This window comes from Pongo pygmaeus, chromosome X (genome assembly GCF_028885625.2).
Source record: "Pongo pygmaeus isolate AG05252 chromosome X, NHGRI_mPonPyg2-v2.0_pri, whole genome shotgun sequence".
NCBI classification, from domain to species: domain Eukaryota; kingdom Metazoa; phylum Chordata; class Mammalia; order Primates; family Hominidae; genus Pongo; species Pongo pygmaeus.
This window is the reverse complement of record NC_072396.2, coordinates 134,214,497-134,226,777: the sequence shown is the minus strand read 5'-3', so window position 1 is coordinate 134,226,777 and position 12,281 is coordinate 134,214,497. Positions and strand designations below refer to the sequence as shown.

Below are 12,281 nucleotides of genomic sequence, written 5' to 3'. Positions count from 1 at the left end.
TTTGAACAAGGGAGGGACACGTATTGGCGAGGAGAGAGGATTTTTCTTGGGTATTTCTGATTTCTTTTATCTGTTAATATCCCCCTAACATGTCCATAGTTGGGGGCTAGGGAAAAGGGAAGGGAGCCTGCTGCTTTTCTGCCCACCTGTCTAGTCCAGGGCCTGGTCCTGCACTGGAAATGTGAACTCTTTAGTCATGAGACTACCAGCTAGGAGATGAGGCTCTTCACCCTTGCCCGAGTGAGAGCTTAGCTCTTGCCAGTGTGTAACACGGGAGACGGAGGGAAGGAAGTGAGTAGGCACTAGGATAGTGTGTAGTTTTGACTGAAGTCACTAATTTTTCTCTCTACTCCTCCATCCAATTTCACAGAATCTTTGAAAATTGGCTTCTTGGAGACGTTGAAAGAAACTCCTGGAACATATCCTCCCCTGGCAGTATGTCCCTGTGAAGGCTTCTTAAGCTACTTTCCAGCATGCTTTTTCCCCACAGTTCTCCCACTATCTGGTTTTTCAGACATCAGAGAGTGCCAAGGTCTAAAATAATTAAAAAAAAACATAGTCTTAGTGGTAGCAACCAGAATGGAAGATGACCGGGACTAAAAGGGAGGTCTTTCCTTCACCCCCTGCTCAGGACAGTGACTGCATTTCTGCAAAGGGGGTTCAGATGAGATTTCTATAAATCACATCCTCTTTTTTTCCCCCCACCAGTTCTTCATTTATGAATTTTCTTTTTTTGAGACAGAGTCTTGCACTGTCGCCCCAGCTCGCCTCCCGGGTTCAAAGGATTCTCCTGCCTCAGCCTCCCGAGTAGCTGGGACTACAGGTGCCCGCCACCACGCCCAGCTAATTTTTTGTATTTTTAGTACAGACGGGGGTTTCACCATGTTGGCCAGGCTGTTCTTGAACTGCTGACCTCGTGATCTGCCCACCTTGGCCTCCCAAAGTGCCGGGATTACATGAATTTTGTTTTTTGACAGAATTTCCATTGGCAATGATGGCCAACATTGTTTAGCTTTGGCCCCTCCAACACATCCCCTTCCAAGAGCCAATGATGAGTAAATAGGCACACTCTTAAATACCCTAGATACACTAGAAATTCTTTCATAAGGGATCTATCCAGTAAGTTCAGAATTCATCTATTCTTATATATGGAAACATGGCTTTTTGTGATATACGTTCTAGGAGGTAAAGATGGTGTGACTTGTGCCTTGAGTATGGGCGGAGGCATCAAGTCTCCTGATATTGAGTTCTTCAATATTCCTTAACCACACCTCACTGTTCTAGAAGTCCTCATTTGCTTCTTTACACTCTGGTCCGTCGTGGGACTGACTGGATTTCACACTTTCCTCGTGGCTCTCAACCAGACAACCAATGAAGACGTGAGTCAACTTTCTCTTCTCCTCACCACATATTCTTCTTCCCAAAGCCTATCCTCTTGCTACCTGCTAGAGAACTACCGAGTCTCCAGGGCCTGGGAGGTTGAGGCAGGCAGAAACGTGGTGTGTGAGATTGTTAAGTCAGATGTGTGGAAGAGAAAGGAGAGGGCTTTGTTTGGAGTTGAATGCTTGTGGAGCATTAGGAAGAAGAGGTTGAAAGGTTGGGTGGGTATACAGCCTTTAACTGTTCACAGGTCCTTAAAGGCTAGCTGGTGCCTCTGTTTGGCATGGAGAGGGACAGTTGCACTGGATGAATCCTTGCTACATAAAAAGTTACCAATTAGGCTGGGTGTGGTGGCTCACGCCTGTAATCCCAGCACTTTGGGAGGCTGAGGCGGGTGGATCACCTGAAGTCAGGAGTTCAAGACCAGCCTGGCCGACATGGCAAAACCCTGTCTCTACTAAAAATGCAAAAATTAGCCGGGTGTGGTAGGGTGCACCTGTAGTCCCAGCTACTCGGGAGGCTGAAGCAGGAGAATCACTTGAACCCGGGAGGTGGAGTTTGCAGCGAGCAAAGATCATGCCACTGCACTCCAGCCTGGAGAACAGAATGAGACTCTGTCTCAAAAAAAAAAAAAAAAGTTAGCAGTTAATCTACATTCACTGTAGAAAATCAGAAAGTACAGATGAGCAAAAAGAAAAGGTAAGTTCGTCTTACTTTACTTCTTAGACATCACCTTTGTTAGTAGTATGATTTATATATTCTAGACTTGTCTAGACTTTTTCCCATGTTTATTTATGTGTTTATATTATGTATTTTTAAATAAAAATAATATATATCATTCAGTTATCTGCTTTTTTCACTCTATTGTGAGTATTTTTCATGGCTGTGTATTTCTTTTTTATTGTGATAAAATATACATAATATAAAGTGTGCTATATTAAATGTCTTTCAACCCTGGCGATCAATGGGGTGACAGATGTTGCAGCCAGATCGCCCTCACATCCTAAATGTACAGTTCAGTGGTGTCACATTGTTGTGCAACCATTGCCACCATCCATTTCCAGAACTTTTTTATTATCCTATGCTGCATGTGTTTCTTCAACATTATTATTATTTTTCTTTTTTGTGTGTGTTTTTAATTTTATTATTTGTTCATTTTAACATTATTTTTAATGTCAGCCTTGGCTTTTATCTTGCAGATCAAAGGATCATGGACAGGGAAGAATCGCGTCCAGAATCCCTATAGCCATGGCAATATTGTGAAGAACTGCTGTGAAGTGCTGTGTGGCCCCTTGCCCCCCAGGTGCTCAGGGCACTCAAAAGTCCTGGGACTCTTGGGATGAGCAGCTCAACCTGATCCTGTTACCTGGTCTGATGTGTTTTTCTGAGTGTGGCCTCTTGGTGTCAAATAGGTCTTCCCAGGGCTTGCCACTTGGTACCATGTCTACATGGACCATAGACCATGGGCTGGTTGTTTTGGAGGGATGATCTTTCATTCTTATTTCATTTGTTTGTTCCCTGGTTAACGTGACATTTCCTGGTTTGTGGAAGAAAAAGTGAATGGGAGATAAGAGGCATGTGCTATGTTCAGGCTGGATTGCCAAAGGACAGGTTTATATTTTCCAGTCTATGCAGCAAAATTCAGTAGGCCGGGTGGGTGGAAGGGTGAATGCCCAGTTCTTTGTTAACTCTCTTATCTCCTTCAGCGTGCTGGATCGAAGGGGTATTTTGCCACTGGAGGAAAGTGGAAGTCGACCTCCCAGTACTCAAGAGACCAGTAGCAGCCTCTTGCCACAGAGCCCAGTAAGTGTTCCTGACTTAAGGCTGGGTCGATGATAGAGAGGGCGGAGGCTAATTTACACCTTGGAAATATAATTAGGCAATATTGTATTCTAATCACCCCAGCTTCCCTGCCTCTACACCTGCCCTGACGTTGCCTTCAGATCTTTGTGTCCTTGATGTAGATTAAGATTTAGTCATTTCTTTGGTGTATATTGAGTGACTCTGTGCCAGCCACTGTACTAGCTGCCAGGGATATACCAATGAATGAGGCAAACGACGTCCCTGCTCTCAAGGAGCTCATTGTCTAGTGGGGGCAAGAGACAAGTAAACAGGCCATTGCTCAACATTGTAAAAAGTGCCTTGATGAGGAAAACATAAAATGCTATAGGGGCAAAGACAGAGGTCAGGGGATTGTATTAGAGTTAGTGATGTGGTTACCTTGGTAGAAGGGGGCTTCCTAACTGGAATACTCAAAAGTTGTGGAAACTCTCCCAGCTGTCCTATTTAAGATATATAAAGTATATCTTTAAAGTATATAAAGTACTTTCCTAAAAATAAACATTATTTGAGCTTTTTTTTTTTTGAGATGGAGTTTTGCTCTGTCGCCTAGGCTGGAGCGCAGTGGTGTGATCTCGGCTCACTGCAACTCCACCTCCCAGGTTCAAGCAATTCTCTGCCTCAGCCTCAGAGTAGCTGGGATTACAGGTGCCCACCACCATGCCTGGCTAATTTTTGTATTTTCAGTAGAGACAGGGTTTCACCATCCTGGCCAGGATGGTCTCCATCCCCTGACCTCGTGATCCTCCCGCCTCAGTCTCCCAAAGTGTTGGGATTACAGGCGTGAGCCACCGTGCCCAGCTGAGCTTTCTTTTTTTAATAAGAACTTTATTGAGATATGATTCACATACCATAGATCCCTGTTTTGTTTTTTTTTTTGAGACAGAGTCTTGCTCTGTCACCCAGGCTGGAGTGCAGCAGTGCAATCTCAGCTCACTGCAACCTCCGCCTCCCGGGTTCAAGCGATTCTCCTGCCTCGGCCTCCTGAGTAGCTGGGATTACAGGCATGTACCACCACGCCCAGCTAATTTTGTATTTTTTAGTAGAGACGGGGTTTCTCCATGTTGGTCAGGCTGGTCTCGAACTTCTGACCTCAGGTGATCTGCCCACCTCGGCCTCCCAAAGTGGAGGATTATAGGCGTGAGCCACTGCGCCCAGCTGATCCCTATTTAAAATGTATGATTCACTGGTCTAGAATATTCACAGAGTCGTACAATCTTATAACAATCAGTTTTAGAGCATTTTCGTTACCCTTCTACCCTAAGAAACCCTGTACCCATTAGCAGTCTCTCTCCCTTTCCTCTCAACTTCCCCAGCCACACCCCTAGGCAACCACTAATCTACTTCCTTTTAGTATAGATTTCTCTCTTCTGGGTATTTCATGTAAATGAAATCATACAATATGTGGTCTTTTGTGACTGGCTTCTTTTACTTAGCATGTTTTTGAGGTTTGTCCATGTTGTACTACGTAGCAGTACTTCGTTCCTTTATATGGCCAAATGATATTCCATTATATGGATATACCACATTTCATTTATCCATTCATCAGTTGATGGACATTTGGATTGTTTCCACCTTTGATTATTATGAGTGATGCTGCTATGAACATTTGTGTACCAATTTTTGCATGGCCATATATTTTCATTTCTCTTGGCTATATACCTGGGAGTAAAATAGCTAGGTCATATGGTAGCTCTATGTTTAACCTTTAAGGTACTGCTGAACTGTTTTCCAAAGTGGCTGCACCATTTTATACCCCCACTAACAGTGCCTGAGGGTTCCAGTTTCTCTACATCCTCGGCCACACTTATTATCTGACATTTTGATTCTAGCCATCTTAGTGAATGTGAAGTGGTATCTCATTGTGGTTTTGATTTGCATTTCCCTGATGACTAATGATGTCAAATATCTTTTCATGTGCTTATTGGCCATTTTTATATGCTCATTGGAGAAGTGTCTGTTCAGAGCTTTTGTCTATTTTTTAATTGGATTGTTTGTCTTTTTTATTATTGAGTTGTAAGAGTTCTTTATGTAATCTGTATGCAAGTCCCTTACCAGATATACAATTTGCAAATATTTTCTCCTATTCTGTGGGTTATCTTTTAATTTTCTTGATAGTGTCTTTTGGAGCACAAAATTTTTAAATTTTGAGGTAGTCCTGTTTGTCTATGTTTTTCTTTTGTTGTTTGTACTTTTTGGTGTTATATCTGAGAAACTGTTGCCTAATCCAAAGTCACGAAGATTTATGACCTTGTTTTCTTGTAAGAGTTGTATAGTTTTAGCTCTCACATTTAGGTTTTTGATCCATTTTGAGTTAATTTTTATATATGGTGTGAGGTAGAGGGTCCACATTCTTTCTTTTGCCTGTAGCTATCCAATTGTCTCTGCACCATTTGTTGAAAAGACTATTCTTTTCCCATAGACTTGTCTTGGCACCTTTGTTGAAAATCTATAAATGTGAGTGTTCGTTTCTGGACTTTCAGTTCTATTGTATTGCTCAATATGTCTGTTCTTATGCTAGTACCACGCTGTCTTGATTACTTTAGCATTGTAGTAAGTTTTGAAATCAGGAAATGTGAGTCCTCCAACTTTATACTTCTTTTTCATGATTGTTTTGGCTCTTCTGAGTGCCTTAAATTTCCATATGAATCTTAGGATCAACTTGTCGTTTATGAAAAGAAGCCAGCGGGAATTTTGATGGGGATTTCATTGAATCTATAGATCAATTTGGGGAAATATTGCCATCCTAACAAGATTAAATATTCTGAGCCATTTACATGGACTATATTTTCACATATTTAAGTATGATTTGATTTCTTTCAACAACATTTTGTAGTTTTCAGAGTATAAGTTTTACACTTTTGTTACATTTATTCATAAATATTTGATTATTTTTCATGTTATTGTAAGTGAAATTGTTTTACTAATTTCATTTTTGGATTTTTCACTTGGTGTGTGTAGAAATACAATTGATTTTTATATATGGATCTTATATCCTAAAACCTTGCCAAGCTTGTTCATTAGTTCGTTTTTGTTTTTATTTTATGAGATGGAGTTTCACTCTGTTGCCCAGGCTGGAGTGTGGCGGCACCATCTTGGCTCACTGCAACCTCCACCTCCTAGGTTCAAGTGATTCTCCTGCCTCAGCCTCCCAAGTAGCTGGGATTACAGGTGCCCACCACCACGCTGGCTAATTTTTGTGTTTTTAGTAGAGACCGCGTTTCACCATGTTGGCCAGGCTGGTCTCAAACTCCTGACCTCAAGTGATCTGCCCTCCTCGGCCTCCCAAAGTGCTGGGATTATAGGCATGAGCCACCGTGCTTGGCCCTTGTTCATTAGTTCTAATAGATTTTTAGTAGTTTGAACTTTGTTTTAAAATAGAATCATACGTTTAAGTGAATGCTTTTTATAAGGTAGATAATTGTTCTCTACTTTGCCTTTCCTAAATTTTGAATTTCCTTTTAAAGTACAGCAACCCATGTTTGTATATTATTGTTGTCATTTTTAATATTATTTTTTAAATGAGTCTGGACTCAAATTGTAACAATCTAGGTTAGTTATTCTTGATTCAAAGTGGAGAACGGTGGTATTTTAGAATCACTTGGGGACATTTTCAAACCACATATGACCAGCTGAAAATTTGGACACTTGGCCTTCTTTGGTTCAGAATCACTATTCTAGTGAGCTATGTGTTTGGGCAGAAACACGATTGAGGACCATTGGGTCGGGCCTCGTTACATAAGTATGTTATGACACTTGTTCTGAAGTGGGGAGGACCTGTGTAATTATTTGATCCCTATTATTATGACTATTAATAATAATAGAAAAATCTGTCCCCAACAGACGGTTAAGGATCAAACTCAAATAAACTTCAGTTGTGTTCTGCCGAGAAGACGATAGCCTGATGTTGGTTCTGAGTTTGGTGTCGGTGGCTGCATATCTGTAGCATCAGTGTGGTCAGGGGGCTGAGAGGAAGGGTTCAGTGTCTAACGTTTATCTGCATTTGGATTTTGAGGGACAGCTTTGTGTTGAATCTCATATCTTTTCCTTCTCAGGCCCCCACAGAACACCTGAACTCAAATGAGATGCCAGACGACAGCAGCACTCCCGAAGAGATGCCACCTCCAGAGCCCCCAGAGCCACCACAGGAGGCAGCTGAAGCTGAGAAGTAGCCTATCTATGGAAGAGACTTTTGTTTGTGTTTAATTAGGGCTATGAGAGATTTCAGGTGAGAAGATAAACCTGAGACAGAGAGCAAGTAAGCTGTCCCTTTTAACTGTTTTTCTTTGGTCTTTAGTCACCCAGTTGCACACTGGCATTTTCTTGCTGCAAGCTTTTTTAAATTTCTGAACTCAAGGCAGTGGCAGAAGATGTCGGTCACCTCTGATAACTGGACAAATGGGTCTCTTGGGCCCTGGCACTGGTTCTCCATGGCCTCAGCCACAGGGTCCCCTTGGACCTCCTCTCTTCCCTCCAGATCCCAGCCCTCCTGCTTGGGGTCACTGGTCTCATTCTGGGGCTAAAAGTTTTTGAGACTGGCTCAAATCCTCCCAAGCTGCTGCACGTCCCGAGTCCAGAGGCGGTCACAGAGACCTCTGGCCAGGGGATCCTAACTGGGTTCTTGGAGTCTTCAGGATTGAAGAGGAGGGAGAGTGGGGTCAGAGGATTCTCCTGGCCACCGGGTGCCAGCATTGCCCACAAATCCTTTTGGGAATGGGACAGGTACCTTCCACTCGTTGTATTTATTAGTGTAGCTTCTCCTTTGTCTCCCATCCACTCTGACACCTAAACCCCACTCTTTTCCCATTAGATATATGTAAGTAGTTGTAGTAGAGATAATAATTGACATTTCTTGTAGACTACCCAGAAACTTTTTTAATACCTGTGCCATTCTCAATAAGAATTTATGAGATGCCAACGGCATAGCCCTTCACACTCTCTGTCTCATCTCTCCTCCTTTCTCATTAGCCCCTTTTAATTTGTTTTTCCTTTTGACTCCTGCTCCCATTAGGAGCAGGAATGGCAGTAATAAAAGTCTGCACTTTGGTCATTTCTTTTCCTCAGAGGAAGCCCGAGTGCTCACTTAAACACTATCCCCTCAGACTCCCTGTGTGAGGCCTGCAGAGGCCCTGAATGCACAAATGGGAAACCAAGGCACAGAGAGGCTCTCCTCTCCTCTCCTCTCCCCCGATGTACCCTCAAAAAAAAAAAATGCTAACCAGTTCTTCCATTAAGCCTCGGCTGAGTGAGGGAAAGCCCAGTACTGCTGCCCTCTCGGGTAACTCACTCTAAGGCCTCGGCCCACCTCTGGCTATGGTAACCACACTGAGGGCTTCCTCCAAGCCCCACTCTTCCAGCACTTCCACCGGCAGAGTCCCAGAGCCACTTCACCCTGGGGGTGGGCTGTGGCCCCCAGTCAGCTCTGCTTAGGACCTGCTCTATTTCAGGGAAGAAGATTTATGTATTATATGTGGCTATATTTCCTAGAGCACCTGTGTTTTCCTCTTTCTAAGCCAGGGTCCTGTCTGGATGACTTACGCGGTGGGGGAGTGTAAACCAGAACTTTTCATCTATTCGAAGGCGATTAAACTGTGTCTAATGCAAACTTCCTGCCTCCTCCTTCCCCCTTCCATTTCAAGAATATGTTTGTGTGTAGGGTGGGGGTGGGGGTTGGAAAGGGTTGCTTGTTACTCCCCAAACTTCCATTAACCAGGGCACCCTTGGGTTGGAGAGGTAGTTCCAAACTCTCCATTGATCTATACTACATTCTGGGCTGAAGTTTTTCTTATTCTGGACTATGAAGAAAGGACTTTCAAGGAGATATAGTGTGAACAGGATCGGGAAGGTAGAGGGATTATATTTACTTAAGAGAACAAGCTCTATATTAGGATATTGTTTTGAAGCAGATGGATGCCGTTAATTGCTAATAAGTCTTAGTTATTAACGCAGGCTCATCAGGGCCCCCCCCTGGAAATATTTGATCAGTGGTCTTTTACAAGTGATGGTATATATTTCTTTCTAGGTGGTGTATAATCAAGACTCCCTATCAATTCCCATCTCATACTTCCCAGTTAATTGGAATTAATGAAATTTGGCTGCTCCCAGACTTTTTTCCATGTCTTCCTATTTTCCTTGTAACAGGATTTAAGTTGAGCATTCTTGAGAGAGAGAGAGAGAGATAAAGAGAGAGGGAGAGAGATTGGAAGAGAGATGGGGAGAGACTGACTCAGATCCCTCTCCTGTCTGCTTCTTTTTCTGGTTCTCTCAGTTTTTTTTCTTGAAGTTATAAAGCCAAACCTGGAGAATTTGTAAGTTGTTAGGTTTTCCCAGGTAACTTGGCACTCATATGAACCCCATTTTAATAAGTACTCAGCCCATCTCCTTTCCTGGGCTCAGATGGCTCTCTCTCCTCCCTCACCTTACCTCAAGTGTTCTCCTGAGGACCCTTAGGTCAGACAGAGAAGCTTTCTCTTTCTGATGGGAAGGGTCAAAGTGGAAATCTCTTATCTCTAGTGTGAAATGATTTTTTTTTTAAGTTTCTGCTTTTTCATACTCCCTGCCCTCTTTCTTTTCCTTAATAAATCTTCTGTGTTTAAGATGTTGGCCTGAAGATCTGTCCCATTCATACCATGCACCAGCCGGGACTGTCCCTATCTGATCAGAGGGGAGATTAAAGAATCAATCTTCCCAGGGGAAAAGGGCCTTAAATTGTTTGGTCTTTTCAATGGCTGACACTGTCTCCAACTCTCCCCTTCCTCTTTCTTCCTCAAGCTTCCTATGCACCCTACTTTCCCAGGCCAGGATGGTTGGCACTGATCCCAAACCTCTGGGGGCAGGTGGAAATTGGCTGTAGTGAGCCATTTCTTCATGTCCATTCAGCTCTGAGGCCTTCCTGGCCCTAGCTGAGATCATCATCTCCTCCTTTGCTTTTACCCCAGGAGTGAGGTTGGGTTAGAGGTGGATTCTGATTCCATAGCAGCTAAATTCCATTCTCCCTGTCCTGACCATCCTGCCTTTACCCATAAAGCACCCATTCCTACTGACCAAATCTCTTTACTTTGTTGGAGAAAAAAAGTATTTTGTTTTTAAATCTATTTTCTAACTTAAATGCAATTTAATATGTAAATCTCTGCACTTTTGTGTGAGCCTACAAATGTATATGTGTTGGGGGTTTTTCACTCTCTGGTATTTCTTAATAAAGAAATCTTTCTTTTGGGGGGAAGCCAATTAATGAAGGAGCCTTGAATGGTTTTAGAAATACAGGGCTGTCTGTTTCTTTGTGCTTCTGCCTCATTTCTTTACTTGTGCCTAGTGTGAGTGATTGGCCTCCCTCCCCCACCTTTTGACCCCCTTCCTCTGAGAGGGCCCTCAACTTAGTGGGGCAGAGAGAAGGACCTGTCCTGTATCTGGTACCCCTCTGGGACCACTTGGATTGGCTCTAGTAGTAACCTAGCAACCCAGCACCCCCCCCCCCCCACCACCATGGCCTGGCCCCTGTTAGTCCTTTTCTTCCAGCTCAGTTCATTTTATACTCCTGAGCTGGGGCCAGGCCAGGGAAAATCACCAAGGGAGCACAGTAAATGGTTTTAAAAAAATGATAATTCGTTCTCATGCCTTGGTGCTACTAAAGAAGAGTCATGTTCCCAGTAATTCAAAAAGCATTTGTGTCAGTTTGGAGAATACATTCTAGGAATCTCTTGCTGTTCTTGGTGATAGGCTTTAGAAACAGTGTCAAAGGCTACAACTCTGAATATCATTTGTTTTAAAGGATGCAAGCCCAGCTCACAGAAAAAAGAATCATTATAAACTTTATGTTTGGGATTAATATGAAAGGGCAATGGGAACTGCAAATCTACATCAGTAAAACTTTCAATGTTCTATATGTTAATGTAGGTGGAAAAACCTGGTGTAATTAGCTAGACCTAATTATTTTACAAATGAAGACAAAATGTTTTTACGGTTTTAATATATACACTGAATTTCTAGGAATGCAACAACTGTGTACATTGGGGGAAGAGGATATTTTATTTTGTTCAAAACTTTACTAAGAGTTGCTCACAACTTTTGAAAATCATGTCACTGACGACAGTGCCATTCATGGGTATTTAAGTTGCCAATATAACATACCTGTATGAGTCTTCATTTATAGAGATTGCTTTCACAGTGATTTTACATATAGGTAGAAGCACCTCATACTCTATTATATGCTTTAGTATAGTCTTGCCTTAGGTATCTGTATATTGAAATACATATCCTATTATAAATTACTTTTTTCTTCTTTATAGTCTAATTAGTATATTATATTACTATTCTTGAAATTATGTGCATAAGCAGGTCATATTAACTATAAAGTTCATTTCAGGGTGGCAAAGGATGCATTCAAAATATGACATATACCAAGGGAGTGCTAGGGCTGCTACTTTTGAGAACCACTGGACTAGATTATCTCAAGGGTCCCTTTCTAACCCTTAATATTTGGAAAGCTTGGAGAGAAAATAAACATCCTTCTCCCCTCACACCCTTAATGTGCTTTTTAAAAATTTAAAGCTCATTTTTGAAAATTGGAGAAGTACAGAATAGTAAGATTTGAAAAAATCACCCATAACCTCATCACCAAGATGTAATAATCACCATTAATGTTTTGGTGCATTTCTTGGTAGTCTTTTTTTCTGTGCACATGTTTTTTTAAACATAACTGGAATTAGACTATAAATGTAGTTTTGTAAACCTGCTTTTTTAACTTAGTATTTTCTATATCATTAGAAATTATTTGAAAATACTTTTTTTTTTTTTTTTTTTTGAGACAGGGTTTCACTCTGTCACCCATGCCGAAGTACAGTGGTGTGATTTCGGCCCACTGCAACATCCGCCTCCCAGGCTCAAGCAGTCCTCCTGCCTCAGCCTCCCAAGTAGCTGGGTCTACAGGCACATGCCACCAAAGTTGGCTAATTTTTTCTATTTTTTTGTAGAGATGGGGTTTCGCCATTTTGCCAGGCTGGTCTCAAACTCCTCACTTCAAGCAATCCGCTTGCCTCGGCATCCCAAAGTGTTGGGATTACAGG

General features: G+C 42.2%; 1 protein-coding gene across 2 annotated transcripts in view; it reads left to right on the top strand.

The window, feature by feature from the left end:
• ZDHHC9 (zinc finger DHHC-type palmitoyltransferase 9) overlaps positions 1-8,824 on the top strand; it is a 39,900-nt gene extending 31,076 nt beyond the window's left edge. Inside the window, exons 7-11 of one of the 2 annotated variants that reach the window (XM_054471763.2) lie at positions 371-419; positions 1,277-1,379; positions 2,580-2,683; positions 3,087-3,183; positions 7,275-8,824. In XM_054471763.2, coding sequence (XP_054327738.1) covers positions 371-419; positions 1,277-1,379; positions 2,580-2,683; positions 3,087-3,183; positions 7,275-7,391 — 470 coding nt within the window. In that variant the 3' untranslated portion in view covers positions 7,392-8,824. Of the gene's footprint in view, positions 1-370; positions 436-1,276; positions 1,380-2,579; positions 2,684-3,086; positions 3,184-7,274 lie in introns of both variants that reach the window. The other variant, XM_063660309.1, reaches the window with a different exon arrangement.
• The last annotated feature ends 3,457 nt before the right edge of the window (positions 8,825-12,281 follow it).